Source organism: Dicentrarchus labrax, unplaced genomic scaffold (genome assembly GCF_905237075.1).
Source record: "Dicentrarchus labrax unplaced genomic scaffold, dlabrax2021, whole genome shotgun sequence".
NCBI lineage: Eukaryota > Metazoa > Chordata > Actinopteri > Moronidae > Dicentrarchus > Dicentrarchus labrax.
In genome coordinates, this window is record NW_026136705.1 from 24,305,228 (window position 1) to 24,322,382 (window position 17,155).

The 17,155-nt window shown below is 39.9% G+C and overlaps 2 protein-coding genes across 13 annotated transcripts in view; one reads left to right on the forward strand and one right to left on the reverse strand.

Annotated features, from left to right (window-relative positions):
- The window catches only part of tcf7 (transcription factor 7), a 74,721-nt gene extending 63,456 nt beyond the window's left edge, over window positions 1-11,265 (forward strand). For 3 of the 11 annotated variants that reach the window (XM_051400629.1, XM_051400631.1, XM_051400638.1), the window contains 5 exons: window positions 698-805; window positions 1,782-1,829; window positions 4,114-4,162; window positions 5,618-5,690; window positions 8,706-8,839. In XM_051400629.1, coding sequence (XP_051256589.1) covers window positions 698-805; window positions 1,782-1,829; window positions 4,114-4,162; window positions 5,618-5,690; window positions 8,706-8,709 — 282 coding nt within the window. In that variant the 3' untranslated portion in view covers window positions 8,710-8,839. Of the gene's footprint in view, window positions 1-697; window positions 806-1,781; window positions 1,830-4,113; window positions 4,163-5,617; window positions 5,691-8,705 lie in introns of all 11 variants that reach the window. The other 8 variants (XM_051400630.1, XM_051400640.1, XM_051400633.1 and 5 more) reach the window with 6 other exon arrangements.
- A 54-nt stretch (window positions 11,266-11,319) lies between these two features.
- Window positions 11,320-17,044, reverse strand: skp1 (S-phase kinase-associated protein 1). Of its 2 annotated transcripts, none has more exons than XM_051400660.1 (6): window positions 16,877-17,044; window positions 16,097-16,196; window positions 15,838-15,911; window positions 14,373-14,516; window positions 12,224-12,364; window positions 11,320-12,026 (listed from the first exon to the last, which is right to left on the reverse strand). In XM_051400660.1, exons 2-6 carry the CDS (start codon window positions 16,191-16,193, stop codon window positions 11,991-11,993), a joined length of 492 nt encoding a protein of 163 aa, XP_051256620.1. In that variant the 5' UTR covers window positions 16,194-16,196; window positions 16,877-17,044; the 3' UTR covers window positions 11,320-11,990. The 2 variants fall into 2 exon arrangements, with proteins under 2 accessions (XP_051256620.1, XP_051256621.1); XM_051400661.1 differs by having other exon boundaries at window positions 16,097-16,212; window positions 16,877-17,003.
- Between the last annotated feature and the right edge of the window lie 111 nt (window positions 17,045-17,155).

Sequence of the window (17,155 nt, forward strand, 5' to 3'; positions counted from 1 at the left end):
ACATGAGGAACATGAGAGGGCTGTGGTAACGTGAACTCTGCTCACCTCACATACTGGTGCTACTGAGATCATAACAACACCACTGGTAGTACTGGGATCCTGAAGAAGATCATACTGTATTTAACACTTTGGTGGGTAGTAAGAGCTGCATGGCATCTAAACTGTGGAAGGAATTATTGTTTACAATCTGCAACATTGCCTCTGTATTTTCATTCAAATGTGAACGCCACACCTTTTTTAAACTGGCTTTTATCTGACTGATTTTATTCATATCATTTTATTAATTTATTTTACTATTCTATCTCATTTATCTGGTTTTACCTTTTACTGTATAATTGTACTGTCTCACATGTCCTTTGTTAAAGCATTATGTTACTCTGTTAAGAAAAGTGGTAGACAAATAAAGTTATTGTAATTGAGATCAAAGCATTCAATGTAAAGGCTTTTTTTTTTTTACTTTATGCGGTTTTCATAATGTTAGATTTAGGTAAAATTGTGGGTTTTCACCTTTTATATTCCTTTGTATTCTCTCTAATGTCTCCTTTGGTGTGATTACTGCTACTATGGGAGTCACGCCCACCAATGACTGTACAGTGATGTGCGATAATTAGATCAAAATGCTAACAGTTTCTCTTTTGGTTTTCTGTGTGTGTGTGTGTGTGTGTGTGTGTGTGTGTGTGTGTGTGTGTGTTTCTAGTGGCATGCACTGACCCGGGAGGAACAGGCCAAGTACTACGAGTTGGCCAGGAAAGAGAGACAACTCCACATGCAGCTCTACCCGACCTGGTCTGCCAGGGACAACTATGTAAGGAATTTTTTCTTCTTACTCCTCTATTCTCCTCTTCCTCCATACTGACTGGGAAAAAAAAAGACATCTTGAATTTTTTTTTTTTTTCTGGGCTGATTTTAAAAGCTGATCTAAAAAAACATGACATGGGGGATGTACAAGCTTTTAGTCGAGGATCTCACTTTGTAGAAAGAAAATTGTGGAAAAGTCATGGTTTTTATACCTGGGCTGTTAGTGGGATCCATCTCCAGAGTGTGCTTTTGTAATTATTATATCAATGTGAAAATATTAGATTATAAACATCAGTTATCAGTTATACTTTTGAGTTTTTCATTTCATTGTTGACCCATGTCAAGGGACATTGTATTATACTTAAACTCATTTTCATTTTAAATTTTTAATATATGGACATAAACACCATTACATTTCCTTCCTAAATAAGAGTAAGAAAGTGATGAGAGCTATTTATAGTTTTGTTTGACATAAAACAGTTCCTGGAAGCAGAAAGCTGCGTTTGAGAAAAAGTAGAAAATGTCAGAAATGTGTGAAAACTACAAAACATTTGATGAAACAAACACCAGGAAGTGGTCCAACCACTTGACTTCTTTTCTCTCTGGTTTGACTCCCTGTAAATAAAACCAATGTATAAAATACAGAACAGGATAAATTCAATAAACCAGAACTTGGTGAACTGGGTTTGATCATATTTAATTGTTCTCACCTGCAGAGCTGAAGAGAATTACTCAACTTACTTCCTTTTACTGGCTACTGTCTCAACAACCTGCATGATTATTGGCTCCCAGACCTGTCAGTCAAAAGTCATAAAACATAACTACAACCTTTTATGGCATGAAATGATTAAATAGGTCTCCCAGAATATAGGAGGAAGTCAAACCTGTGTGGTGCATGTGTTTTAGTCTAATGTTTTGGGGATGTGCTGTATCTGGGCTGCTGTGTGCCTCTGACTTGTCAGTTTGCTGTTGAACTCTTGCAGGAGGCGGGCCTTAGCGGGGTCGCAGGGGAAAAGAGTAAAGCTGATTGGGTAGGGACACGTCTTATGGTGGATTTATGCCTCTGTGGTGGGGAAAAAATGAGTATGTGAAGAGCTGCATGAAAGGGTTTGTGGGTATTCCTGTGCAAAGTTTGCATGCACCTTCCAAAAATCTTAATGACTCACACACATCAGCCTCACAAACAACACGCAAGTACCTGCCGCTGCAAAACGCAGATCTGATTGGTCAGTTACAAATACAAGTCTTGCATGTTGCCATGGTTACGACTACTAGTGAGTTAAACTGTAAAACACTGAATCACACAGAGGTATAAATCAACCCGTTTTGCTCAACTAACAGAGTGCAGGGCCGCATGGCTGGCCTCGCTGCCTTAGTTAGTTATTTATTTAAAAATTTTTTTTGGGGGGGGCATTCCTTTTCAAATACAGCACCTTCATTTTTGTTATCAGTATAGCTATATAGTATATAGTATATAGTATATAACAACAATGACACACGTTATGGTTATACAGACACACAACCTTTTCTAATCATTATAATGTGAATATCAGAAAAACCATGAGGAAAATGTGTATTAAAGGCTTTGGTTGTAACAGAAGCTGCTTTTTCAGTCACTTCAGATACCTATCAGAGTGGTAACCTGTAACTGCTTCTCTCCTGCTGTACTGTCTTTGTTTCTCTACACCTGACTGAGCTGAACTCTGTAGACGGGCAGGCATGACATGCGAGTTATGGTGACACTTCACTTGGGCTGTGGTTTATAACACGTTCTTAACATCTGAAAGAGCGCTTCATGTCACAAACATGCACTTCTAATGTCATTCTTCATTTGGTTTTTGATCTCATAGAGCCGCACGAGACGATATAGAAATTTCAAAATAAAAGTCCCAACCCTAAGCTCTCATTTCCAAGCTCGCTTTTCTAAACCGTCCTTGTGATGTTCTGAATATGTTATAAACCGGAGCTCTAGTAAACTGTTATCATAGGTTGTAGGAGCTATCGCTGTATGCATGGAGCTTTGAGCATTTTCTAAGCAGGTCAACAAGGCATAACACAGTGGATGGTGTTTGATTAGCTCATATGGACAAATATCACGACTACTGTACTACTGTATATGTAAAGATCTTCTACACATGGGGGCTCACTGATAGGTACAATGCTCATTTTTAACTATGGAAGTACTGGGCAGGTAATTTAATACCGTATGTCACTCTTAAAATGAATCTTTCATCACTCCAAGAGTGTAAAGAAACATGAATTACTCATCCAAAGTATTCCTCTTCTGATAAGCTCATGTACATTATAAACGTTTATAATGACAACATATATAAACAAGAATTCAGGGCTTCTTGGCTGTGCTTATTATATTGTTTCCTTTTCAAGCAACCCCCTCACTCCTCATCACCCTCCACTCTCTGCTCTCCTCCTAAGGTTAAAAAAAAAAAAAAACAGTCACTGGACCCACTAGCAAAACAGGAAGCGAAGTCCCACATATCGCCCCCGCAGCTGTGGAGGGTTTCTCCTCCGAGGAGTCCTAAAAAAAACAAAAAAAAACCTGCATATAGTATATGCACACACGTACACCCACAAGACATAAAGCTTCAGAAAGGCGCAGTTGCAAGAGTAGTTGTTGTTGTAACCACATAGACAATGCTGACAGCGAGCTGAGGAGGGCAGACATTGAAGCGTAGGCGAGTAGATCTCTGTGCCCACATCCTTCATCTCACCCAAATATGAGGCCTCACTTCACCATCACCGGATCTGTGTGAACAACTCTGATGTTTACCTCAACAGTCACACATTACAGTCAGCCTGGAGACAATGAAATAGGACTATAAATATGAAAACAAGATGCCTGGATGATCTACAATTATATTTATAAACCTTTTTTTTTTCGCGTCTCAGATCTCGATTTTCATCGATTACTTTTTGGTGACAACACATCAGGTTTTGCATGAACTGAGTGTACAGTGACATTGTGGATGCAATGTATTTTCTTGTTCTTGTTTTTCTTTATCTTTCTTGCTTTTTTCTTGCTTTTGTAGACCATTAAATATGGTTGCCTGACCTGGTTGCTGCTTTGAACTTTGCATTTAAAGAAACCTCCTTTTTTTTTATATGGTGCAGATTTCTGTTGATGAAAGAATACAGTTTGAACACTGCTTTCAAAGGGGGACTGCGCTTGAGGGTAGTAAACAAACACATTAAGCTAACCGGGAAAGCAAAGAGGAATCCAGAAATATTTAATGGAGGCCATAACAGACAAAATAAGTAATTCATTGGGTGGATTTTGTTTTTGTTTTTCTCACACAGGGCAAGAAGAAGAGGAGAAAAAGGGAGAAGCTGCAGGACTCCAATACAGGTAAACATCTAAATATCTATCTCTTGTTAAACATGTTTCAGTGTTAGACAGCAAGTGGCCAGTGTCAACTATACAAGAGAGAATTCAGTTGAGCTTTTAACTTGCGTTGGCGCTCTGTAGCACAACATCTTAGTATCTTTGAGGCAGGATGTGCCTCTAACGTCAAACCACCCACCCACTCGGCTTTCCACGTAACCTGAATTATAAACATTGTGCACAAAACGTTATGTCCTGATCTTAACTGTTCGACTTCAAAATGTCAGATATCATGCCATTTCCCCTTTTCCCGCGTCATATTAATGCAATCAAAAATATTTTCCAATCTCTTTTTCAGTCTCTTTACCAGTAAATAAAAACACACAGAAAAGTCCTTCACATGCGATCACACACTGTACGCGAGTGCTCATGCGAACACTGTGGTTCTCAACCTGGGGTCCTTGAGGGTGTTCCTTGGGGTCCCCACAAATATAGGGAATACTTTAATTTTACTATTATTTAATTGACTAGAAGTTATCACAATGAGAGAATAAATAAGAATGACTATTCTGCTCATAGTCTTCACTGTCAGTCTGCCAATATACAGTATAGACAGTTATGGAATAACTAAATCTTATCAGATGGGGATGCCTGAGACTACATGTTACCAAATACATGCCTGATCTCAATTAGGGGGTCCTCGACACCAAAAAGGCTGAGAACCACTGTGTCTGACACTATAGTAGTAACTAGCATTAGCAGATAGCATCAAAAGTGAGAAAGTAACAACTTGTAGCAGTTTTAAAGCTAAATGACGTAAATCTCAAATGTCCTCTCTGCTGTTTTATGTAAGACAAAAATTACATTTAAATTAAATCTGAGTTTTAATTATAAATCTGATCCATGAATCCAATATTAGGCCCAACTTCAATCTTAAACAGAGACGTAGCAAAGATCCTATTTCTGGATTTCCTTGAGATAAAACAACTTGTGACTGCATCTTTGCCAGAAAGTGATAACCCTTTATAATCCTGCACTAACGGAGTGTCACAGCACGGCCGCCCTCTCTGAGTCTCTCTTAACAGCCTGTTTCCAGGATGTCTGACTTTTTGGTTAACTAAAGTGTGTGTGTGTGTGTGTGTATGTGTGTGTGTGTGTGTGTATTTATGCGTTTGTTTGTGTGCGTGTGTTGGGAGTTTATTCTGGTGGTTGTTGATGTTTTGCTGTGCTGTAACCAGCTACTAACAATTTGACTTGATGGCTTTCTCTGAACGGACAGCCCTGTTGGTGCTTTTTTCCTGCCCTGACAAGCACTTGTGTCTCTTTTTTTCCTATCTTTATTCCTCTCCTCTTCAACTGTCTTTATCTCTCCTCTCTTTGTCCTCACCCTCTAACCCTTTTTTTCCTCTCTTCCTTCTGCTCCTCTCTGTTCTTGCTTTTCCTCCTCCTTGTTTTGTGCATGCTGTGCATTGTGCTCAGACCCGGGCTCTCCTAAGAAATGCCGGGCTCGCTTCGGCCTCAACCAACAAACGGACTGGTGTGGTCCTTGCAGGTGTGTACCAAACATCCACCCCCACCCTCTCCATAGCACCGCACTGCCGTCGTCCTCTCATCTGTCCATCGGTGCATCACTTCCCTTCTGATGGGGGTCTAAGTTATTCAAACATTTCTCAAAGGCGGAGCTGCTCTGGAAGTAGCAAAGATCTCAGTCTGATCAAATTCAGAATGCATTATAGTTTTGGCTTCCTCCTCTCTTGTCCTTCGGACTTTTCATTAACCTTACATAACTACTGAAAGTTACCAATCTCCAGCCATTGACGATAAACTCAACCAATGAGACTATGTCTGCCTCAAGACGAGCTCCGCCTCCAAATGTTTGAAAATCCAACCTAAGCTCCGCATGCTTTCTGTCACTAACTCGCTGCTCTGCAAACTCAAGCATTACAGTCATAGGTACGTAGTTGGATAGTAACTAAAAAAATGCAATACACCCACATTTTCAGTTATAAAAAATAATTTGAATATCCCCAAAACGACCTACTCCTTCAGCATGATCTGCTTCTCCGCTGATTTCGAGTGGAATACCCCTTTTTGTCAGTAACATAATCTCTACACTGATGTTACAATGCATTGTATCATACAGGCTCTGTAGAGTTCATGTGGTTGAAGGGGAAAACCATTCAATAAAAGGCCGTCAGAGTGCGTTTGCAGAGGTTATATGGTACCTAAAACAAAAGCTTACCCACGTGTCAGTGGGGTTTGATATCAGAAAGAGACATTTATACGTTTCTCTGTTTCCTGGCTGATCTTTTGTAATCTTTTTATAACAGATTTATGTCAGAACTGCACAAACATGAGGCCTGTTATTTTGTTTCTGGCAACTACGTATAACATCTACTAACAGATTTATGAATTCACTCGACAAGGTCTGACATTCCTACAAAGAAAACATTTAACTTATTATTGCAACTTCAATTTGATCCAAGGCATGGCTACAGTGCTGCTTGGCCATTACAATTGTGGAAAATAGAACTTGTTGAGCTGTATCCTTGCATAATCATCAGCAGTGAATAAAAAATTTGAAACACCTGTGCAAAAGGTCAAACTTTTAAATAATAAGTTTAAATATATTAAATATTTAAATATTTATACTCTGAAGTTTTTCATTATAGTATCTAAAGCTTCATTCTATTTCAGCAGCAAAGGTTGCAAACTTACATTCAATACATTGTGCTAGCAGCCATGTTTCTTTCTTGCTTGTAATTATGAACTAAAGCTGGGAATTTCCCAGTGTGAGCAGTGTTAGTCTGAGACAACTGGAATAACATTTTTGAATACACACAAAGTTATAAAAAAGTTTAGTATTAATAAAGTGATCAAGTACCCAGACTGCAGAGGGTGTTTGATTTATTTATATTTATCTGTTCAGAGCTACCTAAGGCTTATTTAGGACAACAGCTACAATATCCAATACAACAAATGTGCGTTCTTTCCTGACCTTTTCTTCAAAATCTGCAACAATCCTAGTTCTCTGCAATAAAGCAGATCCATGGTAATAATATAAATCATCAGAAACAGGCCTGTCACCACGTCAGACTGCTGTGTTTTAGTCACAGCAGTTACAGTAGACAACAGACCAGAGCTTCACGGCAGGACTCAGGAATCTGTGTGGTTCTGCAGAGACAGCTTCTACCACCACAGCACTGTAGCAACCCTGTCGTCTTCCCCACCATCACGTCATGGAAATCTAAGTGTGTGTGTGTGTGTGTGTGTGTGTGTGTGTGTGTTTCGGTTTTAAAGAACAAAGGGGGGTGAATGTGGTTAGAGCAAATCCTTATCACCACAGCTCAACACACACAACTCCCTGCAGCTTTGCATTATGACGGCGTTCTCATGCCCATCTGCTTTCAACTTTCTCCATTCATGCGATGTGGTAACATGCGCCTTTTGATGGTGAACTCTGACATTTAGAAATCACTTTCTATTGCAGTCTTCCTCCCTTTCTCCCTCTCTCTCTCTCTAAATATGGCCTAGCGCCTTTCCTTGCGGTTAAACCTGGTGACTCATATCATATTCTGGTAATGATCATGGGATCCTGTTAACTGCTTTGATGCTGCGCTCAGCGCTACACAAGATCTGCTTTTAAGTATAACACCTCACAAAGCACAGCACGTCACTCCTGTTTGCAGTATGTTTGGTGCAAACCAGGAGCATAGTGCACGTGGGATGGACAATTGATAACTGAAAAACCTGACTGCGTAATGCAATTTCTATGCAATGAATACTGATTCTGTGGTGATTTATATTGTGAAGGACACTGTATCAACTCCATGAGACCATTTTTGTTTGAGTTCATTGTTTCAGACTAATAGTACTAAATAAAAACTGAAGTAATATTGTAAATTAATAAAACATTTAATTAGTAGTCTCTGCTCTTAAATAATATTTTTTAACATACAGTGATATTTGCATTAACCAACACAAATATAAATTACTTTCTATTAATGGAATACTTCAACATTTTGAAAAATGTGCTATTAGATTTCTTGCCAAACGTTAGACAAAAGGATCATTATGATTTTTATTCCTTTCTCTGTGTTAGCTATGGAGCTGGAAGTTTAATGATACATCTGCTAACACCTTTAAAGCTCAGTCATTCACCTTATATATCATTTGTTCAAATGTAACACAGGGAGAAATGTAAAAGAAACAAATCTGTGGTTTTAGAGCGAGTTAAGTAGTCTAACTATTAATTTCCAAACAATCATTTATCCATCCGCCCAGCTTTTGCTTCTACATTTCAAACTAATGAGACAACATGAAAATGTAGTATTCATTAAGCATATTTCCCAAAATATCAAAATATACCTTTAAAGCAATCTTAAATATTTAACACTAGGTTCTTTTAATATCTGGAAAATAATTAGAATTTCCAAACTATATTTCTGACACTAATACTTCTCTGTTGTTCATTGTGATCATGTGTCTCCCTGTTCATTGACATCGGTGTGAATGATGCATCTTCACTGAAGCCTGCTGACGTTTACCATCCACACTTTATTCACAGATAACTCTCTCTGACTGTCCCTAGGAGGAAAAAGAAGTGCATTCGCTACCTTCAAGGAGGAGGCTGCCCCAGCCCAACTTCTTCAGATTTAAGTGCTATAGACTCTCCCCCCTCCCCTTCCCCTTCCCGCCACGGTCTGTACCAGCACCAGCGCCCCACCTCCCCGGGCTGCTCCCCACCACCCACCTCCCCGTCGACACGCCTCCCCTTGTCTCCGCCGACACACACACGCTCACACACACGCTTACCCCTGCAGCAGTCCGCCAGCAAGCGCGGCGACCTCCGTCTGCCCACGACCAAACACGCCCACACACACCTGGAACTGTCCGGCAAGCAGACGCACAGCTCGACGACGGCACTGTCGGCCGCCAAGGCTGCAGGACTTTCTCTCAAAGTGCTAACAGAGACTCAGTGATCGCTCCGGTCCGCTCACATCCGTGACCCCATTCACCTCAGCTTCCTCCAGGAGCCGTGAAGATCATCTTCCTCACCTGCCTTCATTCTCACTTATCTAAACCCTGTGGTCCGTGTGTTTGATTAAAAAAGAAAAGAAAGAAAAAGGAGTGACCAGTGGTGGCGAGGTGGTGTAGTGATGAAGGGGGATAGGTGATCCGCCCTGCTACAGTGCCCCAGAGTAAGATACTAGCTGTGTCCCAGTTCAGACGCTGGATCTTCTAAAGTCTGCATTTTTAGAGTTAATAGATCATTAACAGGTCTATTCTCTCTCAAAGCCTCCTTCAAATGGTTAGTTCTGTAATCAAGCGTTCAGACAATCCCTGTCAACCTGGAAATATTACAAAAACACATAATATTTGGTATATATGTGGTTCAGGTGGTCACAAGCCTCGACATAAGTTTAGTATCTACAGTTAAATCAGTCAAACTGTAAATTTGGCAATTATAAACTAACTGAACTGACTAGGAGCACCTGAATGTAGTCTGTGTGAGGCTAAACTGTTGAATTAAACCCACTTGGGATCCTTGGGAGGATCCGGCCCCCTGAATTGGTGACCAGATCTCACCAGTCACCAAGAGTTCCAGTTGTACAGAGGGCAGACTTGCACTGAAAGGCAGAATTAATCTGGAACCTTAAAATCTGTGGTTCTTTGGCTCCATCTGCTGCAGTTTAAACTCAACTAAAACAATTAATTTTGCCTTGAGGACAGCTCTGCCTCTTGAAAAGATAATTTAAAAAATACACCTCCTAAGCCCCTTGGTGCTCCTTTTTTATTTTTCCAAAGCCGACCCTGTGTTTCAACCTCCATGACAATCACAAACAAGATGTATTGTAAATGAACTCTTTGTTAAACAAATCACAGCAACGCGGACCTAAAAATTGAGGCAGAGATTGGTTCTAAGAGCTAATCTGGCATCAAGGTGAGAGGGCAGAAGACTCTTTTTCAGACGTTATTATCCATCACTCTCAGACCCACCCAGAGGGGAGGACAGACCAACAACCAGCCAGCCTGACCAGCAGAACCTCAGGTCTAAAGAGAGGGACAGATTTTACTTCTTTCTTTTTTTTTTTAGCTGCCATTTTCAGTTTGACTTCAGTTTCATTCCATTTCCAAATATTTTTTATAACTACCTGTGCAGCCCCTGTGACAAAAGGAAAATAAAACAATTTTCAGCAGGTTAAAAAAAGTCAAAGAGAATTCAACATAAAACTCCCCAGCTTCAAGTTACATCATTTCTTTTAGGCACTTTCAGGCTGTCAGTCTCTCGCTAAGTCAATGTTACATTTTTGCTCCGTTTTCTCCAAATTTATTTGCATTTTTTTTGCATCTCATGTGATTTTTTTTTTTAAGGTCAGATGTTTTGCCGGTGGGGAAACCCTCAGAGAAAGACGAGAGGTTTTGGTTGTTTTTTCCTTTGACTGAACATTTTGCAGCTCTATAAACTAATCTGAGACCAAATGGGTACTATTATATTGCATTGTGTTGTAAAGTTTTATAAATGTTGGAATCCCCTATTATAATAAACTTTTATATGTTTTTATGTAAAAAAAAAAAAAATAAGCGAAATAACAAAAAAAAAGAGATTTTTAGTTTCTACCATTTCTTAAAGCAATACATTTTGTGTTTGTCCTTTTATGTGCAGAATTTTCTTGGTCAAGTGTTACTGCGGCAGCGTTCAAACGATATCTTGTGTTCTCAACCTGTGCATGTTCCACCTTTTTAAATGTAACAAAAAATAGATTTTGACTAAAAAAGGCTTTAATTTACCGTTCTGCTTGCAGCTTTCAAACTCAGCTTACCACGCTGTGGACAAACTGTAGGCTGAGCTTTGTACAGCAAAACCGTTTTCCTCCAGCAGAGAGAGCTCTTGTGCTAGAAATAGCTTGTTTTTATTTTGAGAGTGTTCCCCATAGTGGCAACGCCTTGAAGATGTCTTTTGTATTTTTTAACGCCTCTGATGTATTACTTGTTTTTTTGTTTGATGTATTAAAAGTGTTTTGAATATCTTGTCCAGGTCTACTGTAGTTAAGGCACAAGGACATTTCAAGAATGATGGTTTCAGAGACATAACTTTTAAAATAAAAACAAACTGTCCCAAAGAAGGTCATGCTTGTCTGCACCTGGTACTTATGAAAACAAAGAAAATGACAAACGCCAACCTTTTTATGTGTTTTATTTACTCCTTCAATATACGTTTGATCATCCCAAAAGCCAGCATCAGAGCTTATCTGAGAAAAGTTTCCAATTCAATACATGAATTAGGAATGAGTTACCCAATGCTGTGCCACAACACAAGTACTTCGAGTCCAACGGACATTATGGAAATAAAAACATCTTTCCACCTCAAACTAAACTTTTCCTATGAACATCCCATCCACTCTTAACATGGTTTCACAGAACATATGCATTTACAGAGCAAAAATAAAATATTCACCCTCTCATTTCCATTGTCAAAAAAGCCATTTTATTCAATTAACCTAAAAGAAAAACATGTCCAGTAAAAAAGACAACCATTGCAACAGGGAAAATATGAAAGGGCCGTCTTCTAATTTTTAAGGGTACAAAGCCATGAAACCAGAACTATTTTTTTTTTCTTCGGGAGTGTGGAAACGAAAGAGCATTTTTATTTAAATTAATGACAACACACAGGCAAGTTAAAATGGTCATGCTATTGGTATACAGGAATTGAGGGAGGGAGGAGGGAGGGAGGGTGGTAGGTATGTGGCTCTAAATATACTAAATATTGACAAGTATGAACAACGCCAGTGCAACCAGTTAGCAGGGACAGTTCCTTTTCAGTGTGGTAGTGTTGGCAGGATCCTCCCCTTTACTTCTCTTCACACCACTGGTTCTCTTTGCGTACCTGTGGACGAGAGGACGGACAAACGGACTGAGTTTCCAAAAACATGTGGCAGGCAGGGACACAAGCTGATCTGCTTTAATAAAAGGATATTTTTAAAACATTTTTGGCATCAGTGCAAAGTCATATGATAATTTCTACTACCATATACGAGACCTTTTTTGTTTAATGACAGACACGTGATGGATGGAATAGCTTACCTGGGCTTCCTCCTCCTCTGTGAAATCATTTTTGATGTTGAAAGTCTTCCTGATCTCCTCCGGGGTTTTGCCTTTGATCATGTTGGCCACCGTCTTGCAGGTGACATCTAACAGGCCTTTGATGTCCAAATAGTTGGCGGCCTAAAAACAGAAAAACAACAGTGACATGAAGCGCCAAGGACTGACCGACACGCCTTAGCATTTCAAGGACAAAAATCAACACTTACGGCTACATTAACAGCCAGTCGAGGGCGTTTTGTTTTTATTCATTTCAAGGACTAAAACGCATGAAGCTATTGGTTATTTTCTTTACGGTAGTTTTTCCCCGACTGTCAGGGTTTAATGCTGATGAGAAATAAAAGCACGTTACCAGGCGATCAGACAGAAAACAGCCCTAAATTACAACCACAAGAAGCTGCACGAATGGGGCATGTTTCAGGTACCAGAGCAACAATTAATACCCCATTAACATCTGCATCTGTGAGTCCTCTCTGGATAAAGAGAAACGCAGAACAGATTGTGATCGGAATGCGATTAGATCGCTCAGACCACATCTGAAGGAGGAGGCTGGATCGGAGCCAGGTGTAAACTCTTAAGAATCTGCAAGTTAAACGGTCACTGACTCCAGCTCTCCCTGTTAGCTGAAGCAAGTATGTACACATGTATTTAAAAATTAATGACGCCATCTATGGGCATTGTTTTCTTTGACCTGAGATGCGCCATGTTGGTTGTCAAGTCCGCCAGCCGGGTCTACTAACTGCATATTGACATGGCTGAAGCGGGATAACAAGAAAGCTTATTAATGCCAGACGACAATGCAAAGGCCTGTGGAACAGATGTCATTACCCAGACACAGACCACACATATTACAACAGAGCGTAAATGGGGCCTAATATCCCAGAAGGTTAGTGTACGTAATATACCCATCAAGCTGAAGTCTCATCAGATACAAAAATACAACACAGCAGTTTAACAAACTTTAAGAGATTTTAGGACCCTGGAAAGTCACCATGACGACAATCCAAACATGTAGAAATGGGACGTGCGTGTCAATTCAATTCCCTCCATGAGCAAGAAATGGTAACAGTGGCAAAGAGAGGCATGTCATAAAGTCTTCTAGCAGGAACGAGCGCTCGTATTCGCATTCATTTTTTTTTTTAATATGGCACAGGCACTGAGCTACCCCGTCACCCCTGCCTCTTCAGCATCCTCTCGCTTTGGGCAAGTAAACACATTCAAAAACAGCCGGAGGGGGGCTAATCAACTCAAGTGGCGGACACTCCGACTTGTGTTTCACTTCCTGGAAGCCCACAGCTTGTTCGACACCTATTTCCCAATCACTCCCAGGCACTACTTGGGTTACCTTTCACGTGCTCTGCCTGGTTTTTACTGTCACATGCTTCCCAGAGAAAATCCATGACCACTCCCTGCTGTTATTCCCCCTCAAAACAAGTCTTTTTAAATCCCTTCCTCTTCTACAGCAGTTTCCCAAAGTGCCAATCTTCCAGCTGTTGCTATGCAACTTTTGTTTCTCTGTTACCCAAATGAAAACACTCAGCACTCTGCCACAGCAGTGAACGAAACAGACCACAGGAAGGAGCGTCACAAAAGAAATACTCCCATTTAACGTGACAACAGAAGAGGAACAAAAGTAAAAGAGAATATCTGCGATGACGACTTTCTATAAAAACGTGTATCAAAGTAAATGTCTTCACAAGTCAAATCATACAATACCACTCAGTATAAACTCTACATTTTACATTATGACGACATTGGAAGTGAGAAAAAACAAAACATGAATGATACAGTATCTTATATTCATCATATTATTGCTCGATTCGTCTTCACTGGCCTTCTTTACCAAAACTGAAATGCAATTAAAATGCATAAAAACATCAGAACATTAGATGTATGGGAACATTTCTCCTTCAGGGGTTTAGGCTTCAGTGCCAAACTAAACCCACTTAATCAACTGATTGACTTTATATTTTCAGGACTGGTTGGCACCAATGTTATGGTTCTGGTTAAACTCCAGTTAATGGATTAGGGTTTGGCATGTACTGGTTGTAGTTAAGATTAGTGTCAACCTCCAGAGTGTGAATGTGGGTCAACGTAATGTAAATGTAATATAATGTGTAACAGTATTTACCAGAATGAGTTCAAACAAAGTGCCTTGGTCCACTTTGAGGAACTCCTGGTCCCATACAGGAATGTCGTCTGTCCTCTTCTCCTTGTTCTCATCATCCTCAGGAGGAGGAGGGTCATCTTTGTGATGAGTGCACCACTGAATCACCTGAGAGAAACACACAAACGCACACACATGTCATTTTAACTAAAGGTGACTCATTACAGTGGTCACAACCAGTCAAATATATATGGCATCCATCAGCACTGCATTTCACCCAGGCACAGGGATTTTAACACCACAATGAAAATGTTGTGCTTTGTCTAGTATCACTGTGTGCCTTGTCCCTCCCTCTTATTTCACAAACTTTGTAGCTACAAATGTGTTCAAGTTCTCCAACTGAGATAAAACAATCTTAAAACCATGAAGGACAAGCATGAACTTGGAGAAGAGGCAAAAAGAAACAGGCCTTCAAAGCCTTCTGCTCCCACAAATTACTGAGTGCAATTAACAAGGGGAAAAGGAAACTAGTAGCTTATGTTTCAGCAGGTAAAAATTTGACTCATCTTAACAGAATGTGCAGACAAACTAAACATACACTCAGTTGCCAAGTTTGTTTTTTTGGCTCCATCTAGCTCAAACAAATGAATGTTATGCAGCAGCACTGTGATAAATCCTACCTTCAGGAAGGCTATTAGCTATAATGATATTTTGTCCACTCCATTTATATCAACGAGAGAGGGTAGACTATTAGGAAGGCCGTTCAGTGTAACGCAGTACAATTCAACAGCACCACAAACTAGGTTTGCAGCGGTATAAAACTGTCATGACACCTGACTGTTATTATACCGTGTGGATTTACTTCTCTACAGTATACGGTAAAATACAGGACTGAATATTAAGTGAAATTTGTAATAAAGCCGAAAAAAAACCAAAAGCTTCTCTTTTCCTTCCATTAAGGATCATTGTAACACATAATAATAATAAAAAATAGTTTAATACTGTGAAACTGATACTTACTGAGACAAGTCAGCCTCCAAATTTAGGTAACGTCATCTCTTATTTATAGCTGATTATAAACAACTAATAAAACTGCATCTCAACGAGTAGTAGTAGTAGTAGTAGAAATTTCACTGTGTTCTTAGTATATTTGCCTCAATGCACAAATAAATTAACATCCATGGAAATCACTAGCTCATGCTTGTTACTTCTGCTATTTACCTATGACCGAGTTTCTTTCTTATAATATCTGTGAATGTTAGTCATTAGCTACCTACAACACAACACCTAACTCTCATATCACTCAATGTGTGGGAAACCTGTTTAAATCTAAACACATCTGAGCCCTCAGGGTGGTGTTTAATAAAGTGAATTCTCAAAATACATTTAAAAATGTCCTTTCTGAACAAACTGTATGAACGCTGATCAGCATACATGAGTGTATGTGTGGTATGGTGTGTGTGTGTGTGTGTGTGTGTGTGCTCTGTACCTTCTTGAGTATAGCAGCATTCACATTAGGGAGGGGAACTGGATCATCATCTCCTTCATCATCCATTCCCAAATCTGTCCAACAAATAAATCAAATAATGTCACACATCAGTCTAATATACCTACCAAAGTTGGCATTTCTTAAAATTAAGATAAAATACAATCCCAAAATTAGAGCAAAGGAAGAAAACATGTTACACAAAGTCAACCATTAAGTGACACAACGGGGTTAAAAGTGTGTGATTTAAAAAAAGTTATACCTTCCAACATAGTCTTGATGGTAACAGACTGCTTGGCTATCTCAACATCCACCTCGAAGATTTCTCCATCAGAGCTCTGCAGTTTTATTGTGGGCATTATCTGGAACACAGAGCAACTACATCAGATTAAAAAAAAAAAAACACACACTTTACAAATCTGTACAAAAACGCGGTTGAGCCAATAAAGTAAACTCACGTTAACGTCGCACACCGATTCTACGTCTTGCCATTGCTAATGCTACAGCTAAGCTAATGATGACAACCGTCTGTTTTTCTTCCAAGTGCACAACATTAATAGTTACCTGGCGTTATTTAGAGCCGTGACCACACACCTGGTTCAAATATAAACACATGTTAACGCTACCTACGTCGGGCGTTGTTGTTATCGATCTTACATTCAATGTAACCGACGCTACACGTACCTAGCCACCTGTTAAACACAGCAGGCTAAACGACGACAATGCTAAACGAAAGGAGCTAACTCAAGTGAAAACCACGTAAAAAAAAGGGAGGCTCGTTGATGCATACAACATCAGATCCACGCGTTGGATGTGAGCTGCGATGTCCGCATTGTGTCTTTTATACAACCTAACTCTTGTCGTCTAAAGCTAAGCAGGCGGCGGCTAGCATTACCATGCACAATGCTTAGCGCCTTCGCGGTGTCAGCGAGGCCTCTGAAACAAAGATGTAAACATAATGTAGGAAGGAAGGAGGTGAAATAAAACAACATTTCTAAATCGGAACACGATATAAACATCCTGCTTTACGAGGCCTACCCACCGTAAATGTTTTTAACTCCGATCCAGAGGTGAAATTCCTCTGTAGTCAACAGCAGGGCCTGACAGACGCGGAGGCACCGACAGCGGCTGGGAGTCTGTGGATGAACCGGGTGAGCCTGCCGCCCGGAGGCTGTCGGTGGCTTTGTCAGCAGCAGGAGGAAAAGAGGAGGTGGTGGGGGGGGCTTTTCCTGTTTATACTTTCATTTTCTTTTAATTTTTTTTAAAACTCAACATCTGAGCCATTGATTGTTCTCAGATTTATATCATGTTGAGGCACACT

Coding starts and splice junctions, on each gene's coding strand:
- skp1 (XM_051400660.1), bottom strand. CDS start 16,193: ATGCCCACAATAAAACTGCAGAGCTCTGATGGAGAAATCTTCGAGGTG. Junction 15,912..16,096: donor CATCAAGACTATGTTGGAAG/GTATAACTTTTT, acceptor TTTGTTGGACAG/ATTTGGGAATGGATGATGAA. Junction 12,027..12,223: donor CAGAGGAGGAGGAAGCCCAG/GTAAGCTATTCC, acceptor TCTCGTCCACAG/GTACGCAAAGAGAACCAGTG.